Raw genomic sequence first — 24,128 nt, 5'->3', positions numbered from 1 at the left:
TTATGAGATGTTGTCTCTAAGACATCAAAATGTTATATTACATATACAAATGTGTCATATTTTTAAGATACACAAAACTATAAAGGTACAATAATAAAAGTACGATCATAGTAGGAAAAAAAGAAGAGAGTATATTTTAACTTCTAAAAGAAACAGAAGGCAGGGCGTGTTGGTGCACACCTTTAGCCCAGGCTCTCAGGAGTCAGAGGCAGGTGGGTCTCTGTGAGTTCAAGGCTAGCCTGGTCTGCATGGCAAGCTCCAGGTCAATCAAAGCCATATAGTGAGACCCTGTCTCAAAAAACCAGAGACAAGGGGAAAGAGAGGAAGGTAAAATGTTCACAGATGTTTACAAATGTTTAGAAAATCCGTGGACATAAACACAATAAAATAAAAATAGTTTCCTCCAGGGGAGGTGACCCAGGAGGAAGGGGAGGGGTCTGCAGTAAATGTGGTGGTATTGTGTTCACCAAAATATTGTGCACCCTAATAAACGTATCTGGGGTCAGAGAACAGAACAGCCACTAGATACAGAGGCCAGAAAATGGTGGCACACACACCTTTAATCCTAGCATTCCAGAGGCAGAGATCGGCCTGGATCTCTGTGAGTTCAAAGCCACACTGGAAACAGCCAAGCATGGTAACAAGAGCCTTTAATCCCAGGAAGTGATGGCAGGAAGCAGAAAGGTATTTAAGGCGTGAGGACCAGGAACTAGAGCTGGTTAAGCTTTTTGGCTTTTAGCAGCAGTTCAGCTGTGATTCATTCTGGATGAGGACTCAGAGGCTTCCAGTCTGAGGAAACAGGATCAGCTGAGGAACTGGCAAGGTGAGGTGGCTGTGGCTTGTTCTGCTTCTCTGATCTTCCACCATTGGCCCCAGTACCTGGCTCCAGGTTTGTCTTTATTAATAAGACCTTTTAAGATTCTTGTTACAGTATGGATGAGAACGGCCCCCAGAGGCTCACAGATTTGAACATTTGATCACCAGGCAACGGCACTATTTGAAAAGGATTAGGGGGTGTGGCTTTGTTGGAGGAGTGTCACCGAGGGTGGGCTCTGAGGTTTCAGAAGCCCAAGCCAGGCCCAGTGGCCCTCTCTTCCTGCTGCCTGCAGATCCAGATGTAGAACTCTCAGTTACTTCTCCAGGACCATGTCTGCCTGCATGCTGCCATGCTCCCGCTGTAATGACAATGGACTAAACCTCTGAAAATGTAAGCAAGCCCCGATTAAGTGTTTTCTTTATAGGAGTTGTGGTGGTCTGTGGGATGACTCAGCCCTAACAGTCCTGAGGGCCAGCGGGCCCAAACCAGTAATAAGATATTCCCTGACAGCCAACCTGGGTCTGCCTAAGGGTCGCAGCAGCAGCAGCTGAGACATGATCTGAGATGACCTGGACCAGTGAGAGGCAGCCATGTCACACCAGCAGATGCACAGTCATCATACCTTCCCCAGGGGCAGAGTGGAGGGTATATAAGCTTGCCTCTTCCTGAATCAACTGAGCTTGTTGTTTCAACATCCCCCCCAGAGTCTGTGTCATTGGCTCTGCACCTACTCACCCCCTTCCCCAAAGGGGGAGGACCCTGCCACAGTGGTCATGGTGTCTCTTCACAGCAACAGAACACCAAGAGTTAGACCAGAGAGTTGCTGTGACCGGCTTGACCCTGATGCTTGTCGGCAGAATGTGGACTTTGAGACTTTGGATTAGGAAAGCTGTGGAACACGTTAAGTGGGGCTTAATGAGTCATACTAGCAGAAGCATGGAAGACAGTACAGAGGGCAATTTGAACCATGGGGGCCCAGTGCAAGAAGTTTCAAAGGAGAAGAATATTTGTGAGAAGTCTAGAGACTGCTCTTGTGACAATGTGTTAAAGAATGTGGCTGCTTCAGGTCCCTGTTCAAAAATATCTGCCTGAGGCTAAATTGAAGAGTTTTGGATTCATGGCGTTGGCAGAGATTTCAAGCAGCGTGTTACTGACTGTGTCGCGTGGTTATTAGTGGCCACTCTTATGCGTATCTACAATGAAAAGAAGTAGGCAAAGAGAAATACAAAATGTACAGTTTGGGGAGAAAAGGAGCACCAGGAGGTGTAATGGAGCTAAATCCAGTGCTCAAGGAGATAAAAAGTTTAAAGGAAAGTCTGAATGCTAAATGGAATACAGGGAGTGGTGACTTCAGGGCAAGATCCTACCCAGCTAAGCTTCCAACTTGTGAAATGAATTAAAAAGCTTAAGCAGTGAAGGATACCATTGAAAAACAGAAATGAAAATGTAACTGAACGAGGGGGCCATGTTCCAACCCCAGCAAGCAGCAAAACTTGGCAGCCTCAGCCACAAGGTTCTGGCTTTAGAGTCACGGTTACAAGAAAGGGGTTGTGGAATCTCCCTCTGCGGCTAGGAAAAGCCACTGAGGCCAGGCATGTGTCAGGGATGTCCCTGCATGGAGGCCCAGAGAAGCCATTGTGTGAAGCCTAGATTTCATTGGAGACCCCAAGATGCTGGAGATGTCAGAGCCATGGGACACCTGCCTAGGAGAGCTGCTAACAGGGAGTGGAACCAGCCCAGGAGAAGGAAGTGTGTTGCAGTCAACAGAGCTCAATGGAGTTGGAGATCTGAAGAGCATTTGGACATCACACGTGGAGATGCAGAGTTTGGAGTTTACTCAGCTGGTTTTCAGTCTTGCTTTGGTCCAGTATATCCTCACTGTGCTCCTTTTCCTCCCTTTTGGAATGGCAATACATATCCTGTATTGGAAGTATGTGATCTGCTTTTTGATTTTGATTTTACAGGGGTTACAGTTAAGAGATTGCCATGAGTTTCCAATGAGACTTTAAAATCTAGACCTTTAAAGTGTTGAGACTGTTATAGACTATGGGGCTTTGAAGTCGGACTGAATGCATTCTTGCATTATATATGGTTACAAGCCTATGGCGGCCAAGGAGTAGAATGCGGTGCTTTGAGTAAGAAATGGTCCACACAGGCTCATAGATGTGAATGCTTGTTCCCCGGGGAGTGGCACAAGCATTTAAAGCCAGCCCCAATCAAATGCTTTCCTTAGAAGAGTTGGTGGTCATGGTGTCTCTCACAGCAACAGAACACTACCTAAGACAAGCTCTCTACTGCATCTACTTTTCCAGATTTGTACGTATACACATTGTATCACCTAAGATATTAAGTGCATTCATCTACTATTCCCTTTTTCAAAATTGTATGTCAATATAATCAATGGATTTTTGTGTCAAGTGTGACTGTATAGTCACAATGTTAACCTAGATTTGAATATATGATAAATATATTTTCACCATTTCAGTTTCTTTTTCCAAGTTTTTACTCACTGCCCATGCCTTTCTCTTCTTTTCTTTGTTCTTTTTTGTTGTTGTTTTTGTTTTGTTTTGTTTTGTTTTCGAGACAGGGTTTCTGTGTAGTTTTGGTGCCTGTCCTGGAGCTCACTCTGTAGCCCAGGCTGGCCTCAAACTCACAGAGATCCACCTGCCTCTGCTTCCCGAGTGCTGGGATTAAAGGCGTGCGCCACCACCGCCCGGTCTCTTCTTTTCTTTTTTAACTCTATCATTCATACACTGGGGAAAAGATCGGGAATGCTACATTTCCACATATAGGAGGGAACTTGATGTCTCTCACCCTGTACAAAAATCAGCTCAAGGTCATTGAGATGACTCACTGGGCAAAGGTGCCTGCCACCAAGCCTGATGACCTGAGTTTGATCCTGGGGATCCACACTATGAAATAAGAAAACCAACTCCCACAAGTTGTCCTCCAGCCTCTACCCATGCACCATGGTGCACATGGCACCCATATATGCACACATATGTATACACACACAATAAACAAATAAATAAAATGTCTTAAAATAACTGTCTCAGTTAGGGTTTCTATTGCTGTGAAGAGACACCATGACCACAGCAACTCTTATAATGGAAAAACATTTTTATATTTTCAGAAGTTTAGTCCATTATCATCATGGTGTAATGGAGGCACACAGGCAGACATGGTGGTGGAGGAGCTGAGAGTCCTTACATCTTGACCTGCAGGCAACAGGAAGTAGTCTGCAACACTGGGCATGGCTTCAGCATGAGACCTCAAAGCCCACCTCCCCAGTGACATATTTCCTCCAACAAGGCCATGCCTACTGCAACAAAGTCACATCCCCTAATAGTGCCACTCCCTATGAGCTTATGGGGGCCAATTACATTCAAACTGCCACAATAAATCAAAAAAGATCAAAGAACTGAATGCAAATCCTGAAATTGCTACTAGGGAAATATTTCAAAATGCAAGTGCAGACAAAGATTTCCTGGAAAAGATGCCAGCAACTTAAGAATAGCAAGAAATATTGCATAAGATTAAAAATACAACATGGAGAGATGGCTCAGCAGTTAGAAGTGAGCAGACCACTCTTCCTGAGGACCTGGGTTCAGTTGCCAGCACCCACACGGTTGCTCACAATGACTTGTGACTCCAGTTCCAGGGGATCCCCCATGCTCTTTTTTGGCTTCTTCAGACACTAGTCATGAACATGATACATATAGATACCTGCAGAACAAACACTAATACATATCAAATAAATCTTAAATAAAAGATAGCTGGCCACAATGATGCAGCCTTTAATCCCAGCACTGGGAGGCAGAGGCAAGTGGATCTCTGTGAGTTTGAGACCAGTTTGGTCTACAGAGTGAGTTCCAGGACAGCCAAAGTTACATACTGAGACCCTGTGTCAATAAAAGGAAGGAAGGAAGGAAGGAAGGAAGGAAGGAAGGAAGGAAGGAAGGAAGGAAGGAAGGAAGGAAGGAAAAAACAAAGAAAAGAAAAAGAAAGCCAAAAGTTACGGTCCTCTGGAAGAGCAGCCAGTGCTCTTAACTACTGAGTCGTCTTGCCAGCCCCCAAAAATGTAATTCATTACATTTTAATTAACAAAAGAAGTACAAATAATCCAACTAATAAATGGGCAAATGAAATGGACACTTCCCAAAAGCAAAGTTCAATGGGCAACAGATAAAAACAAGAGCATGCTCGGTGTCCTTGGACATCAGGGAAACACAGGTCAGCACTACTTTAGATCCCATGTCATCTGGTCAGAATGGCTGTCAACAACCAACATGGAGCTGTGTCCTCTGGGAAGAGCACATGTTGCTCTGGCAGAGGACCTTGATTCAGTTCCCAGCACCCACGTGGCAGGTCACAACCATCTCTAACTCCAGCTCCAGGGGATATGATGCCCTCTTCTGACTTCCACAAAAAAAGAAAAAAAAGGCATACATGTGACACGCACATATATATGCAAGAACATTCATATACATACAGGTTTTTTAAATCTAAAAAAAAAAAAATTTTAATGGGCTGGAGACATTGGCTGAGGTGTTAAGAACATGCACAGCTCTTGCAGAGGACCAGAGTTCAGTTCCCAGTACCCGGGTCAGGCAGTTCCCACCACCTGTAACGCCAGCTCCAGGGGATCTGATGCCCTCTTCTGGTCTCCACAGGCATCTGCACTCATGTGCACACAGACACACAGACACACGCACATAACTTAAAATACATCTTTAAAATGCAAGCAAATGCTGGAGAGAGTTCAAGATGGGGCAGGGAGGGGGGGGTGTCGGGAGGAGGGTATCCCTTAGACCCTGGAGGAAGTATGAACTAGTGTGGCCACTATGGAAACCAGTATGGGGGTTCCTCAAAAACTAAAAGTAGAATCACCATAAAGTAGACCACCACTCCTGGGTGTACACACGCCCAACAGAGCTAAGCCGCCACATTAGATGCATGGTTACTGCAGCATTACTCACAAGAGCCTGTAACGGAACAGCCTGTCACCACAGGAAAGGGTTTAAGGTGGATGTGGTATAGGTGCAGTGCAGACGATTTAAAAGAGCCAGAAAGGGTGAAATTCCATCCTTTGCTGGAAAATGGATAGATGCTGGAGAAGCAGCAAATTAAATGAGATAAGTCAGATTCATAAAAATATGTGTTCTCTCACATGTGGAAGCTAAAGAGAGAGTGTGAGTATATGTGTGTGAGGGGTGGGTAGAACTAAGTAGGAAGAGGAATGAATCCCAGGAAACAGGAGATCTTTACAGTTGTGGAGGTGAATGTGGTCACAGCACACGACTGAATAAAAATGTCACTATGAAGCCTGGTACTTTGTACACAAATACACACTAAGAAAAAAATTGACTGCACAGTTTCCATTTTAGTTGGAAAGATCACACCACACGCATTCTCTACTCAGCCACATCCACGGATGTCTCAGTCCAGACTTAATCGGTGGAAGTGTGGCTGAGAGGACAATGTTCTCTTTTTCCCGTTGAGACAAAGTCTCACGTAGCCCACATTAGTCTTGGATTCACTATATAGCCAACACTGGCCTTTTATTCCTGATCCTCCTGCCTCCACCTTCCATGACTAGGATTTTATGCACACCACCACACTGGCTAGAAAGACATTTTCTGCATCTAAAATTCAGATATGTAGACTAACAAAATATTTTAAAATTATTATATAAAAAAATTTATGGAGTTGGGGATTTAGCTCAGTGGTAGTGCGCTTGCCTAGCAAGCACAAGGCCCTGGGTTCAGTCCTGAGCTCAAAAAAAAAAATTATAAATATATAAAAATTAAACTAAATTGCATTATAGGTTGAACATAGTACCTTAATGTTTTAAAAAGTCTAGTAAGGGGGACTGAAGAGATAGCTCAGCAGTTAAGAGCACTAGTTACTCTCCAAAAGGACCTGAGTCCAATTCCCAGTACCCACACAATGGATAATCATCTATAAATCCAGTTCTAGGGGATCCAAGGCCCTCTTCTGGCCTCCTCAGGTACTAGACAAATATGTAATACACAGACATACATACAAAGCACCCATATATATAAAATAAAAAATAAAATCTAAAAGAAATGTAAGTAAAGTATCTAATTATCAGACTGTCCCCAGGAAATTAAGTCATGAAGTCCCCACACACATACAATGAACAGAGAGAAAATGACACTGACCTTGAATGAATTATTCCCAACTTTCATTCTTTGCATTTTGATCATGACAACATCTCATAAATGTCCTATAATGTGATCATCTATTGTATGTAAATACTTTGATCTCCCACCACCATCACACAGGGGCATGCATCATAGATTTCATAATCAACTTTTAAAATAATCTCATATAGTAAGAACAAATTACAAAACTAAAGCATTTAAAAAATAAGTATACTGTAGAAAATACAAAAATGTCATTTTTTTACCTTATTTACTAAATTATTAGCTATAAACATCCAATTTTGCCTTGCAGTTTAAGGAGTTCCTTTTTTGCCATATCCATTTTTTGTAGTCAAATGCTAAAACCAGCACCTTCTTCACTATATCAGAAGTGACCATTTACATTGTATATATACATCTGTGTCTAAGAACGTCTCACCTTCTGCACTGTGTCCAGTGCTTAACTGATCATTTACATTGTATACATCTGTGTCTAAGAACATCTCACCTTCTGCACTGTGTCCAGTGCTTAACTGATCATTTACATTGTATACATCTGTGTCTAAGAACGTCTCACCTTCTGCACTGTGTCCAGTGCTTAACTGATCATTTACATTGTATACATCTGTGTCTAAGAACATCTCACCTTCTGCACTGTGTCCAGTGCTTAACTGATCATTTACATTGTATACATCTGTGTCTAAGAACATCTCACCTTCTGCACTGTGTCCAGTGCTTAACTGATCATTTACTGTGTGATCATACACTGTGTCTAAGAACCACAGTTCACCTTCTGCACTGTGTCCAGTGCTTAACTGATCATTTACATTGTATACATCTATGTCTAAGAACCTCATTTCCCCTCATGGTCCTGATGTTCAGAGATACTGACGTCACCATCTTCATATGTTCGAGTAGTATCGATCACGGTTCTGAAAGTCCCTGTGAGCGTATCTGGCGTATGTCTTAGTATGTGGGATCCTGCCAAAAGGCTCACGGTCATTGAAACAAGACTCAAAAACGTCATCCACGGCCTTCTGGGCCTCTTCTCTGCTGATGTTCCGAACAGCCAAGATGGAAAGGACAGCTCTGTCCCGCACACAAGTCTAAGGAAAGGGAGAGCACATCGTTTTCACTTCATGTGAAATGTAATCACATGATGCCATTATATAGTACCTAAATTAAGATTCATTTCTCCAGGGTTAGAGAGATGGCTCAGCAGTTAAGAGCACTGGCTGCTCTTCCAGAGGACCTGGGTTCAATTCCCAGCACCCTGGACATGGCAGCTCACAGCTGTCTATAACTCCAGTCCCAGGGGATCTGACACCCTCACACAGACATACATGCAGGCAAAACACAAATGCATACAAAATAAAATTTTAACATAGATTCATTTCACCTCTTGTTCTCTTTATTAATTTCTACCATTCTGAAAGTTAAAATAATTGTTCCCTGTCTCTGCAGGATCAGATAGCCACATGCTTCTGACAGACGCCCCTTTGCCCAGCCTTTGACCAGCCTTTGAGCCTTCTTGGGGCCCTGACAACAGTGCCCCAATGCCAGCTCAAAGCAGTTCCAGAAGAGAATACGTCGTCGTCCCATGTTCCCTGTTCAGAAAAGGCTGAAATGCTGGGTCAAAAGGAAACTCCCTGGCATAGAGGCAAGATGGCCAACTATAAAGTCCATTGACATACCAGGAAAATAGGTTCAAAGTTGTCAATAGATGAATTTATTAACTAAAATGGTTCTGCAATTAAAAAAAGTTAAAATAAAATTATTAAATATAACTCTCAAACCATGTAACATGTTAGTTCAATATAAAACTCTTTAGACATAATTAAGACCTCCATTTTCTTATTTTGGGGGAATATAACCTGATGTCATTCTCTGAGGCACTAAACTACGTCCGCCAAACAATAATTCCAACTGGCAAAAATCACAAGCCGTTTCTGTGAAGAATCTGTGATGTCTGCTCAGCAGGGGCTGAGGAATCAGCCGTGATTAAGAAAAGACCAGCATCACTGAAGTGCTGTCTTCTGGGAAGTGTCTACTCAGCGCTAACACATGCAAGCTGTGTTCAGAGGCGGCCAAGGTTGTACCTTGCACTGGCGGCCAAACTTGGTAGTCATCCCAGTGACAGTGGTTTTGAGGGCATGAAGGGGTCACAGAGAGCAGCTGAGGCTTGGCACTGTGAGAGGCCAGGAGAGCCCACTAGAAGGTGCAGCTGGTAGCAGTGGAAGCCCCAGGATTGAGGGGTTCATGGAGAAAAGTTGAGGCCTTGCACCATGAAGACAACAGAAAAGAGGCCATTGGTGGAAGTGCAGCCCAGGTGCAGCAGCAGACCCCAGTGTTTGGAGACGGCAGCACCACGGGATGACTGCTAAGAACAGCAGCAGTGGAGTGGACCCTGTACAAGCCTAGAGGACGAGCTGTGTGTGCCGCAGAGGGCAGAGCCGGAGGAGGGGCCCCAGCCCCTTGGAGGAGCCCGGAAGATTGTAACTGAATCCCAGACACTGGACATGAGCTCTCTGTACTGCTGGAGTGTGGTTTGCTTTGTTCAGACTGTGACTGTGCTCTGGTTCTTCCCTCTTCAGGTAAGAAAGTATTTAGCTTATTTTTTCATTTTACTGGAGCCCACAGTTGAGAGACTGAATTTTTAAAAGAAATTTTGGATTTTAAAAGATTTTTGGATTTTACAGAGACTGAACTCTTGGTTTTGTTTTTGTTTTTTCAAGACAGGGTTTCTCTGTGTAGCCTTGGCTGTCCTGGAACTTGTTCTGTAGACCAAGCTGGCCTTGAACTCAGAGATCCACCTGCCTCTGCCTCCTAAGTGCTAAGACCATGCACCACCACTGCCTGGCCAAAGACTAAACTTTAAAAGTATTTGAATTAGTGAAGACTGACTTTTTTGTAATATTTATTAATCTGAACTCTTGGGGATGAAACAAAAAAAAGGAAAGGTTATGTCTTAAAGTATTGTGTGTCAAGTCTACAAGGGTCAATTATATATGTACATATACATATAACTGTAGCACTATTAGGATATAAGGGAGGCAGGCTACGACTTCACTTATATTCTCTCCCTATCCCCATTTAAAAGTATCCCGGAGACGGAGATGGAGAGACGGCTCAGCAGTTAAGGGCACCTGTTATTCTTACAGAGGACCCGGGTTTGGTTCCCAGTACTCACACGGCAGCTCACAGCCACGTAACTCCACTTTCTAGAAGACCAATGCCTTCTTCTGACCTCCACAGGCACCATGCACACACACACACACGCACGTACATGCAGATAAAACAGCCATACACATAAAATAAAAAAGTCTTTTTCTTTTTTTAAATGTCCCAGAGCAAGATCGTAACTCTCTTCTCAGACAGTCACACAGCTGACCCATGACTATGAAACAGAACTCATTTCCATCAACTAAACAGTAAGGTAGTTTGTGTTCTCTTTATGTAGGTAGTTCCTGATATTAAGTGTATCTCCTTTCTTTTCATGTTCATTGGTGCTCCGCTTCCATGTACGTCTGTGTGAGGGTGTCAGATCCCCTGGAACTGGAGTTACAGACAGGTGTGAGCTGCCATATGGATGCTGGGAATCGAACCCAGGTCCTCTGGAAGAGCAGCCAGTGCTCTTAACCTCTGAGCCATCTCTCCAGCCCCACATATTTCCTTTCTTTCCTCACTACTTCCACTCAGGACACTGGTGAGGGCCAGTGATGCCATAGGTGTGTTTACCTGATGGTGTTGTTTTAATCCAAAATGCAACCTGAAGATCTCATTCACAAGGGAACAGTCTCCACTGAGGCTGGCAGCTCGAATCTGTCACGAACACAGAGGGCACGTGAGAGGTAAAGGGCTCTCTGTCTATCCACAGCCAGCCAACGTTTAAAACTGGGAGAGAACAAAGTCAGCACGTATTTCTGCGACTCCAGTGCATCTGAAACTTTCTTCTAAATAATTTCTTGAAGCATCTGTTAGCAAGAGCAGAACACACTACACAAACCAGGGGCTCTGTGGCAGGGGGTTCAGTCGCCCACCAAAGGCAATTCTCAACATTACCTGTTGCCTCACGGACATAAACAATCTCTTCTGAAACAGTCAGAGAGTTGAGCCTCACAGTTAAAGCTCATGATCTCTAGAAGATACAAACACTTCTAGAAATTACCAAAGGGACTTCAAGAAAACATTTTTCCAAAGGAGGTGCCTAAAACTAGCATGTAACCCTGGCCACAGAACAAATCTTAGACACTCCCCTACTCTGTCAAGCTGTCATGAGTCTCCTCGAGACCCCTGACTGTGTATGAGATGTTACAGGATACGAAACACAAAGAATGGAGACCATCCTCCTGAAGTTAGCATGTATTTTCTGATTTATGATGTTAATAGATTTTTTTTTTCTAAGTCCTGGGACTACCCCCATACATGGCACAGCCTTCAGCCACGCTTTGGTAATTCACTGCCAAGAGGACGATCTGATTCTTGTTACCTCTGCAACAACATGGCTGCATGGGGCTGTGGAGCTCACAGCACTTAACACGTTAGCTAACAGGCATTACTCCTAACACCAGAAACAGGCTCACTCAGAAACTCGGGTTTCATTTACTCTCCAAATAATGAGTTTTAGTTAGATGCAGGAGGGCACATTCTTTATTTCAAGGTAAGGAGAAAGCAGTCTATGTTATAAAGTATATGCTTGAGGTTTGTTAATTCCTTAATTTCTCATTACATTAGTACATCAGTACTCTTCAAATACTGAAATTCAAATATGAAATACATGCCTCACTATAGGAGCATATGGACTTCTGAGAGCAACCCAAAGTCATTAATGCTAAGTATCTTTTTCCATTGTACTTTTTGAGGCTAAATGTTTTTTTACTCCAGGGCAAACAATGACTTTGCCTCTGAGACACAGCAACCTAGTTAGGAACCCTGGTAACCCCGACTCCGCCACTAACTCTAGAATCCAAACAAGGGTTTCACCTTGCTTATCTAGCAGACAAGGATAATAATCATCTTCCTCAATGGACTGCTGTGAAGGTTAAGAAGCCGGAAGGGCTGGGCAGTAACGCAGCGGTGGATTGCTTACCCAGCATGCACTGCGCTCTGGGCTGTACCCCAGCACTGCGAAAGCAAATCCAAGGCTGGGGATGTAGTCAGTTAACAGGGTGTGACTAGCATGCAAGGGGCCCTGGGTTCAAATCCCAGAACAATAAAAATTAATAATTGTTTTAAATCTATACAAGCATGGCATTTAGCCCTCGGTGTACCCCAAGGAAAGTGGTTTATTATGATTTAAATCAGCTGATACTACTATTAGGTCTTGAAGATAACGTTTATAGCAATTCTACAAAGAGACTGTTCAAGTTACAACAGCAAGAAAAGGAATGTGTTTAAACAGTTGCATCTGAGTAAACAGTTCAGTGTCTGGGGAAAATAGACATCTTCTGCGATGAAACCCACCTCGGAGCAGGCCAAATGTCTGACGTTGGTAAACCAGTGGACGTGGGCCCGACAATGATCGAAGGCGTGAATGAGCTCGTGGGTGACGACTCTGCTCATGTGGGCCTCGTTTCGGATATTATTCTGGCACAAAACAATCTAGGAGACAGGAAAACAGGAGAAGTCGGCTCGCTCCGCACACCTGCCCTTTCCTCAGGCCCCACTTCCCTCTCACGGACCACCTGCTGGAAGCAGGAAGACTCCTGCTTCTCCCTCACAAGCCCTCAAGTCCACTTCCGGTGACTAACCCCTCCTCTTCTCTCTAGGCCACGCCAGCACACCAACTGAGGCCGTGTTCATATACTGCACCCCCTGAGCTGACCATGCCAGTCCGTCTCGGATGCTGCAGCTCTGTGGTTCTAAGAATGGGCTTTGAGAAGAGACAGGCATACAAAAAGCACAGCTCCAGGCCCTGCCAACCTAGCAAGCTGGGAAAATTTCTTCATGTGTTTTTTTTTTTTTTTTTTTTTTCAATTTTGTTAGGGAGTAATACAGACATGAGTATGGGAGGCCACGGAGACCAGAGGAGGACCTCACACCCCTAAAGCTGAGGTTACTGGTGACCCTGAACCACCGGACAAGGGTGCTGAGATGTGAACTCTGGTCCTCTGAAAGAGCACTAAGTGTTCTGGGCCATGGCTCCAGATCCCTGAGCAAGTTTCTTAGCCTCTCTGTACCTCCGTTCCCTCCACTATGAAAAGGGGATGATTATCAGCAGAGAATACACAGGAAGTACTTCTTGGCCAGTTTCAGAGCCAGCAGTGAGTGAAGAATGGCTGACAGCACTCCCATCCGGCTGGAATGAGGAAAAATTTCCCGGAAACACCCCCAGAAGACTGTCAGAAGGGAGGAACAAGAGGTCAGTGGCTTGCTAAGCAGGACCCCGTAAGAATAAGGAAGACATAAGAGTCCCAGGCGTGACAGCTGCATTTACCACGCGCCTGACACCCAGTAGCTACCAGATGCTTTATATACATCCATCCAACAGTAACTTACTCAACTGACAGTCATTAAGATCTAATAAGTGACTTAGAATCTACTAATGGAGACAGAAATTAAGAAATATTTACCAAAATGACTAACTACACAGTGACGGTCTTGAGCAAATACCATGAGAACGCCAGGCCCGATCTGGAGAGCTGGGACAGGCTTCTCTTAGACCTATGGCGCTGGGGATGTGGCTCAGTTGGTGAGGCTTGTCTAGCATGCCCTGGGTTCTATCACCAGCACGGCAGGAGCCAGCATGCCAGGCACTCACGTCTTTCCACCACTGGGGAGACAGCAGCAGGAGGATCAGACGTTCACAGTCATCCTCGACTGCAGGCCAGCCTGAGCTAGAGAGTCTGTCTCAAAAAACTAAATAAATAAACAGGCTGGAAAGGTGGCCCAGCGGTTAAGAGCACTGGCTGTTCATCCACAGGACCCAAGTTTAATTCCCAGCACCTATGTGGTGGCTCACAACCGTCTGTCACCCCGGTTCCAAGAGAGACGACGCCCTCTTCTGGCCTCTGTGGACACCAGTCACACACGTGGTGTACAGACACACGTCCAGTCAAAACAGCCATGCAGAGAAAATAAAAATGAAAACTGACATTTGAAAGAGAGCAGGGGCAGTGGGGACATGAGAGTTTGGAAGGAGGAAAGGGAACGGGGAAATGATAAAATTAGATTCTAATCTCAAAAAAATAAAATAAATTGTTTAAATAAAATAAAAATTTATTTTAAAAATTAATGGAGACCTGACCTAATGAATGAGTGGGGGTTAAATGTAAACAGAAGAAAGGAGGGGGGGGGTAACGTGTGCACAGGGGGGAGGAAGGACTGAAGACAGGATGTAAGAGAAGCTGAATGCAGGACCGAGAAAAGCTGACCTTGCCTACATTCTGGCAGCAGGGGAAAGCCTCCAAAGAGAGTGCTGAAACAGGGGCATGCCTTTGTTTACCCTTAAGACTACGACAGCCGGAAGAGTAAGTGGGAGATGACATAAGCTGGGTTCAGAGAAACCAGATGGAGGCCACCGTGGTATTGTAGGGAGAGGCAGAGGTGAGGTGTTTAAGCAAGAATGGTGGGAGCCAGAAGGTAATTTAGGAGGTAACCTGAACAAAATCTGGATATTTTATTTGTGCACCCCAAAAAAGCTTATCTGGGGATCAGAGGAAAAAGCCAGCCACTATATTAAACACAGAGGTCAGGCAGTGATAGCACATGCTGTTGTTAATCCTAGCATTCAGCAGACAGATTCATCCAGATCTCCCTGAGTTCAAGATCACACTGGGAACAGAGCCAGACGTGGTGGCACACACCTTTAATCCCAGCACTAGTTAACCATAGAGGTCTGGAGGTCTGTACAGACAGACAGGAAGTGATAGAGCTGGGCAGAAAGAGGGAGTAAGATGGCAGGGACAGAAAGGCATATAGGTGTGAGTATACAGAAAGCAGCTCTCTCTGGAGGCTGAGGAGTTGGTAAGGTAAAGCTAGCTGTGGTTTATACAATTCCTCTAATCTTTCAGTTTTCACCCCAATATCTGGCTCTAGGTTTTTTATTTATAAGACCGTTTAGCAATTTGTCTTACAAGGAAGGAACCAGAAGTATCTATAAGTTTCTGGCTTAAATGGTAGAAACATCTACTGATATGTGTAAAAAACCAAGCTGAGCATAATGGCACACGCATGTGATCCCAGAACATGGGAGGTGAAGACAGAGGGTCAGGAGGCCAGCCTGGGGCTACATCAGACCCTGTCAAAAAAACCTCAAAGAAAAGGGGGAAGAAAAAAACGCAGATTGGGTGAAGACAGGGGATGGTAAAAATCAGGAATCTGAACTTGGCCATATTGAGTCTAAGGTGTCTTGAAGATAATCCAAGTAAAAGTGCTAAGTGAGCATTTGAATACACAGATGAGCATTCAAATCAGAAGTCTGACCTAAAGAGGAACAAGACCCCCTTAGAACACAGAGAGACAGAACCCCCTCACAGAACACCGAGAAACAGGACCCCTCACAGAACACAGAGAGACAGGACCTCACAGAACACAGAGAGACAGGACCTCACAGAACACAGAGAGACAAGACCCCTCACAGAACACAGAGGGACAGGACCTCACAGAACACAGAGGAACAGGACCCCTCACAGAACACAGAGAGACAGGACCTCACAGAACACAGAGAGACAGGACCTCACAGGACACAGAGGAACAGGACCCCTCACAGAACACAGAGAGACAGGACCTCACAGAACACAGAGAGACAGGACCTCACAGAACACAGAGAGACAGGACCTCACAGGACACAGAGAGACAGGACTTCACAGGACACAGAGGGACAGGACCTCACAGGACACAGAGGGACAGGACCTCACAGGACACAGAGGGACAGGACCTCACAGAACACAGAGGAACAGGACCCCTCACAGAACACAGAGAGACAGGACCTCACAGAACACAGAGAGACAAGACCCCTCACAGAACACAGAGGGACAGGACCTCACAGAACACAGAGGGACAGGACCTCACAGGACACAGAGGGACAGGACCTCACAGGACACAGAGGGACAGGACCTCACAGGACACAGAGGAACAGGACCCCTCACAGAACACAGAGGGACAGGACCTCACAGGACACAGAGGGACAGGACCTCACAGGACACAGAGGGACAGGACCTCACAGGACACAGAGGGACAGGACCTCACAGGACACAGAGGGACAGGACCTCACAGGACACAGAGGGACAGGACCTCACAGGACACAGAGGAGGAAAAAGGACTGAGGGTGTCAACATTTAAGGGCTGGAAGAGGACCTCAACAAAGGAGCAGCCGGGAGAATGTGTGTGAAACTGCGCCACAGCGTCATCAGCCAGCATTCTGCATGCTCCATGCTCGCAATTCTGCTCAGAGACCTGAGTCTTGGGAAAGCTTGTAACTGTCACCAGGAGAGAGGGTCAAGAATATTTAACAGCAGTACCGCACACAATTAAAGGCTGGAAACACATCAGACAGGGTAAACCTTGATGCGAACACACAGTGGAATAGTATACAACGGTGAAGTTAAGTAAACCGGAGAGGACACACGGTAGCATGGAAATCTGACTTACAGGGGACTGTGTACTGGAGGATCTTACATCTCACAGAACCACAGAGGACGTACGCCCACATGCCGAGTCCACAACACATTCCATACCACTCAAAGTGCGAAGCATGAAAGCAGGCGTCCAGACAGTGCAATCCTGGACTGCACACGTGGGTGGGAAAACTCAGAAAAGCAGGGAATGATGCCCAGTCAGGACAAGGGATGTCACTCAAGAGGACCACACAGGTGTCTCAAGTCCTGGGAACATTCTGCTCCTCAGATCTCAGCACCAGTTAACCAGAGGCTCCCCTTACTGTTGAAAGTATACCCGTGGTTTTCTGATTTCCTGGATCGATGACGGACTTCTTAATAAAAACTCCAATTTAAGATAGAATGGAGTAGTGTACGACTGTGTTTAACACTGCCGAGGGCGGAGACTTTAAAACGTTCACTCTATTACTTTTTCCTGAGACAGAATCTCTGGTCCGACTGGCCTCACTCTCTACGTAGCTGAGGATGGCCTTGAACATCTGATCCTCTGCCTCCACCGCCTGAGCGCTAGAATTACAGGTGTGTGCCACCGAGCGTGGATTATTTGTTGTTAGGGATGAGCTCAGGGGTCCGTGCACGTTGGGCAAGGCCTCTACCAGCTGAGCAACAGCCCCAGCTCCCAAAACACTCATCTACTAGACCACCCACCGCAGGGGAGTGGGCAGACTTATCCAGAGAGCTGTCAGTAACGTGATCACCAATTTACCACCGAGGAAATAAGAGTACGAAAAATCATTTGCCCAAGCCCCCAGATAACAAGCGGAAAGACTGGGATTCCGACTCCAGTCTTAATCTAAAACCCATAGTTCTGTAGACAGTTATGAATAACCAAACACACGTGAAATTCTCCAGCAGAAAAGCACTTAGGTGGAGTTAAACGTAGATTATATATTCAAATTGGAAAAGCTACGTGCAATACCTTCAACGACCTTCATCACATCACACGAACCACCTGCTACCCCAAGATTCTGTGAAAACCCTCCGGTGACTTCAAATGAATAATAAAATTGCTAATTTATTTCTCAAGCTAACTTAGTTCCCATCGCCATTCTACAAGATAGACACATGTTATCTAGAACATGAGAACTCTCCCTCCCTCTGTTCCAACCTTACCTCATGTGGTATCGGTTCTCACCTCAGCATTCCCAGCTGCCCACCACACAGCTCACATTGGTTTCCAATTCCAGACTCCTTATTTCCCACGTGTCCCCACCCTCCAGCTAAACCTCACACCATGCTATTCCTCGCGCCTGTGGCTTCCTAGCGTCTTGGTTAACAGCGTCTGTCTTTGCCTTTGCAGGGGCTCTGTGTCTTCCAGCTGAGTCTGTTAGTAGCTTTCAATCAACGCGTCACTGTCCTATGGTGGTTACCAACCACCTGCCATAGTTTGGACCTTGACTATCCTCCACAGGCTCAGGAATTAAAGGACTGGCTCCTTTGTCATTTTTTTTTAAATATCTATATGTGTTTTGTCTGCATGTATGTCTGTGTACCACACGCCTGCCTGCAGGGGCCAGAAGAGGGTGCTGGATCCCCTGGAACTGGAGTTACTGATGCTTGTGAGCTGCCATGTGGGTGCTGGGCACTGAATCTTTTTTTTTTTTAATTAATCTGTATTTTTTAATTATCCATTACTATCTAAATGAGTTACATAAACATAATACCTCAAACAAGAGTAGAAATATATATACAGTATAACAAAATTCACTTCAAATTTGTATCAATAAACTAAAATCTACAGCAATGTAAAACATTTCAAACAAGTCATTGCTGTTTAAAAGTAGGTTCAACAATCTACCCTTTTATCCTATCATTATACTATCCCCTTTTCTTCTTTTATTTTTAATTTTTTTTTCTATTATCAGCTTGATACAGTACAAATTCTTATCCTAATAGTGAAAGGTTTCACTGAGGCTTGTCCAGTAATTGAGTAAACCAAAACTTACTATAAGCCACAGCCATCCTAGGGTCCCCCCTGCTGTGTAGCCTCCCTGGTTCTGTGGGTTGCAGTCTGATTGTTCTTTTGGGCACTGAACCTTGTCCTGTGGAAAAGCAGTCACGCTCTTAACCGCGCTCTCCTGCCCCAGAGGATTGGTTGTCCTGCGGCACTACACGAAGTGGGTCCAGTGGAAGGCAGATCACTGGGTCTGAGCAGCTGTCGAGACCTTGCTGCCCGCATACACTGTACACTGTACACTGCATATACAGCCCCAGTATGAAGTACCGACTGGACACACACCACAGAGGCAACGGGGTCATGCTGCTGGCCGCAGGAAAATGTATGGAATTCAGCTACTATCACAAAAGCTACTACCAGGAAAGGTCAAGGCCCTTTCCGAAGGTCAGGCCATGACTTAAGAAGTCCTACAGTGATTTTCTTGTATGCTATGTGTGCTTCCAAGAACTCCTAACAGTGTATTTATCTAAAATAACTATCAAGCATCCAAGGCCAAACAATCTCCTGAATTAAGGTAAATTAAGCTCAAACCTCCTGTCTTATGCAGCCTTAGTGGTATTTATACTAACATTATAGACTCCTAGCATTTACCTAACCACCTCTAGGAATGTAGTTCGAGCACATAAATTCCCTTTTTCTGATATATTAACCATTGACCTCCCCCTTTACCCTTCCCCTTTTGGGTTGTAAAAGAAAGCCTGATGGTCACTACCTGAAGAAAACTGTTCTCTGCCTTTACGACCCTGTAAGAATTCAAGCCTGGTCACCTTGCTTTGGCTAGAGCACTGCTATTGCATGGGTATATAACTGTAAACCTCAGGGACTGAGAGGATTTTGACTGGAGAACTAGATGGAGACCTAGAAGAATGAGATGGAAGATGAGGAAGAGCCAGATAGGGAAAAGCGAGATGAGAAAGACCAAGATGGGACAGAACTAAGATGAGAGAATTAAGATACAACTTAGAGGGGACGGCAGATAAATGTAGAGAGAAATCAGGGAAGAAAGGAGCTGGGCTTGAGTACAGAACTGTAGCTGTGTAGACAGAACTTTACCCCAGAGGAATAAAGTAGATGGACAAAGAGCTTGGTGTACTTAGATACTTTTCCCAAAAATAATTCACACTGTTTGTAGCTTCTCTTCATAGCCCCTGGGAAGAAGATTATTAAAACCGGTCCTTAATAATATTTGAGAGGGTCAAGTGACTGTGGGCTGACATGAGCCAAAATAACTCATTCCTCCTTGTAAGCTGAATTTCTCAGCTGCCTGCTCCAGGAACAGAAAGCTATCTCACCACGTATCCTAACCTGCCTCAAATTTCCTGTTTAAGGAGTTCGTGTCTTATCTCCTTCGGAAGGGTGACACCCCTTGAAGGTAAGGACGAAGACTGATTTTTTTTTTTAAGTCCTACGCAGAGTCCACCAAACAGAATGCCCAGCTTGTCAAAAGCGTTCAGCAAGTATCGGAAGGGAGTAAAGGAAAGAGAAACAATTCAGCCAAGGGACCCACCTGGGACGTCGAGGCATCAAACCCGCCACTGACATTTCCATCACAGTCTTCACAAGAAAAGTGCCTCCCTTGGTCAACCGCACTGAAAAGCATGGAGAGGTGTAAGCACCGTGTATGAAGGAATCAGCCCTGGCCAGGACACCCTGGACCACACGGCACGGCCCTCCCACCACTAACCCCTACGGAGTCTGGCAGGCCATTATTTAATACAGTCAGAACTCAGTCTCCTCGCCTGTAGAATAAAAGAGACTATCTCCACAGATTCCATTCTTCACATTCTATAAGGGTTCCATCAAGGAGCTGGTCACCTGACTAGGACCACACTGAAAATATATGATGGATCAGAGTGATAAGAAGTAAATATCAGAGCCGGGTGGTGGTGGCACACGCCTTTAATCCCAGCACTCAGGAGGCAGAGCCAGGAGGATCTCTGTGAGTTCGAGGCCAGCCTGGTCTACAGAGTAACATCCAGGACAGGCACCAAAACTACACAGAGAAACCCTGTCTCGAAAAACCAAAAAAAAAAAAATAGATATCAGAAGTCATTCCGTTCTGAGTTAATATCTGGAAGCCTCCTACTAATTAATCCAAGCTAAGGTTTCTTCACCACAATGCCCTAGGCTCGGGGGATGGAAGGGCCAAGTCTGGTAACGACTTTCAAGACAAACTGTGAATACTGCCTTTACTAACGTTCAAAGTGAACAACAGAGCCAGAGACTGAGCCAGGAGAAAAGACCATCAAAGAGCACAAGGCCAGCCTGGAAGACATGCAGCCTGCCTGTGTGGACGGAGAAGGCTTTGTGCTCCACAGTGAGAAGCCCCAGGTATAAATAACAGCTCTGCAGTTTTAGTTCTGGGGCTCCAGAACACACAGTGACATTTCTAAAAAGGTTTACTTACCAACCTGCGTGTTTCATGGCATCACGTAGAACTTTGACATACGGATCTACAAAGACAGCAAAGAGCACGCTCATTAGAAAACGCAGTACCAATCAATCATCCAAACAGCAGACATCACAAAAGTAACTCACAAATACTATCTTAAAACCGATTTTTTAAATGGGCATGAAACATGTAAATTCATACCAAATCAAGTCTTGAATGAAGTAAAACATCAACACAAATACCAAAGTGGTACCACAGGCATCTTAGTATCAAAGGCTGGCTTTGTTTAAATGACTAAACACTGTCGTACAGCACACATTAGGAGACCAGGGGCATCTTGGGCCACAGTCAGGAAAACAAACCAGCATAGTACCTAGATTTGAGGAAGGTGGTCCCTAGGCTGTTCTCTGAGGTAACACCAGGCCCCATTCTGAGTACCACATTCCAAATAGAACACGCCAACCAATGAGGGCTGGCAGCTGAGAGAGAGTGAGCCTATGGTTCGTAAGAAAGGGGGTTAGGGATCCAGCCCCGTGGTAGAGCCTCGCCTAGCAAGTGCAAGGCCTTGGGTTCAGTCCTCACCCCTGGGAGAAAGAAAAGGAGAGGGGTGGGGTGGGGGAGGTAAAGAGATGGCTCAGGGGTTAGGAGCACTTGTTGCTCTTGCAGAGGACCCGGGTTCAGTTCCCAGTGCCCACACGATGGCTCACTGTACCAGACACTAGGAATGCAGGTGGTGCACACACATGCTGGCAGGCAAAACAATTATATACATAAATTTTTTTAATATACATTCTTTTTTGTTTTGTTTTGTTTTTTGTTGTTGTTGTTTGGGTTTTGGTGTTTTTTTGTTTTGTTTTGTTTTGTTTTTGAGACAGGGTTTCTCTGTGTAGTTTTGGTGCCTGTCCTGGATCTAGCTCTGTAGACCAGGCTGGCCTCGAACTCACAGAGATCCGCCTGGCTCTGCCTCCCGAGTGCTGGGATTAAAGGCGTGCGCCACCACTGCACAGCACACATAAAATCTTTATAAAAAAATAAAAAATTAAAAAGAAGAGAATGAGAGTAAGGGACTGGAGAGATGGCTCAGCGGTTAAGAGCACTGGCTGCTCTTCCAGAGGACCTGAATTCTATTGAAACACCCACAGGGCAGCTCACAACTGTCTGTAACTCCAGTTCCTGGGGACCCGACACCCATGGCAAAACACTAATGCACATAAAATAAAAATACATTGAAAAAAAAAAAAGAGTGTAAAATCCTTGACAGGATGACTACTGAATTTTGACCGATTCGGCTATGAAACGGTAACCGTATTATTTGGGACAAATACATTTAACTCTGACTTTCCTAAATGAATCTGAAGTAGACAGGCAACCTATGCCGATTGCAAAGGAGCAAGGATCTAAAGCAGTCTCCCTGGGACTGGCGAGAAACTGCTCAGCGGGAGCCTGTGTGCCTGCCTGACGCGCCGCGATGATAAGAAACCTTTTAGAAGTCACGGGCCTCTTTGAGAGCACGAAGCTAGAGGCTCTCTCCCCAGCAACACACACTTGGGTGCATAAACCCAGGCTTTTTCCAAAGTGTCTCCTCTGTCCCTAGTGCAATGAATGAAGGTTAACCCCGCCCCGCCCCGCCCCGCCCCGGGAAGGGGTGCATTCATTATAAACGGAGTTCTTTCCAGCTCTTCTCGCCGCTACCCTACAGCCGGTGCTGCGGCGTGACTTACATAAGACACCAGTGAGTGTGACCCAAAAGGTCACATCCTAGCCGTGCGATCGCAAAGCTAGAGTGGTGCGGGGAGGCCCACGCCGCTCCGGGGCTGTAGCGGAGCCCCCGGGACTCAGTGGGGTCCCCGCCCTTCCCCGGGCCCCGGATCTGATGCCACCCCCGACCCCAGCCTCCGGGTCACCGCTCCTACTCGTCTCTAGCGTCTTCAGGAGCATGAGCGGGCAACTCTGGTCCCGGGAGAAGAGGCTGGAGAGGAAGCCCTGCCGGGGCTTCCGGGGGGCCGGCGGCGGCGGCGGCGGCTCGGGCGAGCCCTGGCCGGAGTCGCGTCGCTGCAGCAGCGGCTCCCCCGCCGCGGGGCCTGGCCCACCACCGCCCGGAGCTCCAGCCATGCGGCCTGCAGGCCTCGCCGGCCTCGCCGCCTCCTCCTCCGGCTCGTTCCCTTCAGCCGACCCCGACCGGGGACGCCGCTTCCGCCGGGCGAGCCCTCAGCCCTGCAGAGTGTGAGCTTCGCGGCTAGCAGCTCGGGGCGGGGCTTGGGTGGGCGTGGTTTTCGGGGGCGGGGCCTCAGGGCCGTCGGGTCTACTGCGGCTGTCCTTTGGAGTGGTTAGCCTGTCTCGGTAAGTGCATCTGAGCCTCCTGCTACCTCCTGAGCTGCTAACGGTACCCACCCACCCCTGGACATATCTTCTCTTCCCGGCCAATGCTGGCCACCTCGTTCCTTTCTGCTGCTGGAGGTCTCTGCCATCTTCCCGTTCCCTGGCCTCTCTTACTTCTCGCATTCCCACCTACCCGCTCAGACCAAATTAAAGGCAGTGTTTTCAGAAGCGCTTGGAAACTATAATAAAGACGGGTTGGTCACCTCAAAATCTAGCTCATCGGGACCCATTGTTCAACCCCACTCTCTGGCCAGCACAAATAACTGATGAGATAAACAGTTTACTTCTACCTCCAAACCTCAACTCACACGGTGGTGTCTGTCTCGAAAGCTTTTTTCCCTCAGTATCCATAATCAGGGACCAGATTAAGCCTATCTGCTCCCCAGGGTATTGCCAGAACACTTACTCAAAATTAATGTTGTCTGGTCTGCAGTTCAGAGCACTTTGTACGTGTTAGTGCATTCATGACAGACGTCCAGGTTTTATATAATTCGTGTGTGTGTGTGTGTGTGTGTGTGTGTGTGTGTGTGTGTGTGTTTCTTTCCCCACTAAATTATTCAGCTCAGCTCACACATTTATTTACTCAGCACCTGCTACCATAGGCCAGGCAGGATGGTAGAGTCTGAGAAAACAAAGATGAATAAGAAAATTACTGAAGTTGAACCACAGCGTATGTTTTTAATTGTAGGGAAAATATCCAAGAAAAATGGGCGTACAAGGCCTTAAGAATTATGAACAGCACTTAGATGTCACAGGTGCTCAGTAAACATGAGTTGAGTGGAAAGCAGAGGGCATTCAC

At 46.0% G+C, this 24,128-nt stretch overlaps 1 protein-coding gene across 2 annotated transcripts; it reads right to left on the bottom strand.

Annotated features, from left to right (window-relative positions):
- Positions 1-7,403: 7,403 nt before the first annotated feature.
- On the bottom strand, positions 7,404-23,172 carry Atp23 (ATP23 metallopeptidase and ATP synthase assembly factor homolog). 2 transcript variants are annotated; one of them, XM_059245293.1, is made up of 7 exons: positions 22,864-23,172; positions 20,966-21,011; positions 20,066-20,147; positions 12,448-12,585; positions 10,723-10,806; positions 7,775-8,090; positions 7,404-7,699 (listed from the first exon to the last, which is right to left on the bottom strand). In XM_059245293.1, exons 1-6 carry the CDS (start codon positions 23,060-23,062, stop codon positions 7,887-7,889), a joined length of 753 nt encoding a protein of 250 aa, XP_059101276.1. In that variant the 5' UTR covers positions 23,063-23,172; the 3' UTR covers positions 7,404-7,699; positions 7,775-7,886. The 2 variants fall into 2 exon arrangements, with proteins under 2 accessions (XP_059101276.1, XP_059101277.1); XM_059245294.1 differs by having other exon boundaries at positions 7,404-7,630.
- Positions 23,173-24,128: the final 956 nt, after the last annotated feature.

This window comes from Peromyscus eremicus, chromosome 18 (genome assembly GCF_949786415.1).
Source record: "Peromyscus eremicus chromosome 18, PerEre_H2_v1, whole genome shotgun sequence".
In the NCBI taxonomy this organism is placed as follows: domain Eukaryota; kingdom Metazoa; phylum Chordata; class Mammalia; order Rodentia; family Cricetidae; genus Peromyscus; species Peromyscus eremicus.
This window is presented reverse-complemented; position numbering and strand designations above follow the sequence as displayed.

What these genes read in the sequence shown, in the direction of transcription:
- Atp23 (XM_059245293.1), bottom strand. Translation starts at nt 23,062, where the DNA reads ATGGCTGGAGCTCCGGGCGGTGGTGGGCCAGGCCCCGCGGCGGGGGAG. An exon ending in GACATTTGGCCTGCTCCGAG is followed by an intron (nt 10,807 to 12,447) that starts GTGGGTTTCATC and finishes TGTTCGTGACAG; the next exon opens with ATTCGAGCTGCCAGCCTCAG. An exon ending in GATTAAAACAACACCATCAG is followed by an intron (nt 8,091 to 10,722) that starts GTAAACACACCT and finishes CCCTTTCCTTAG; the next exon opens with ACTTGTGTGCGGGACAGAGC.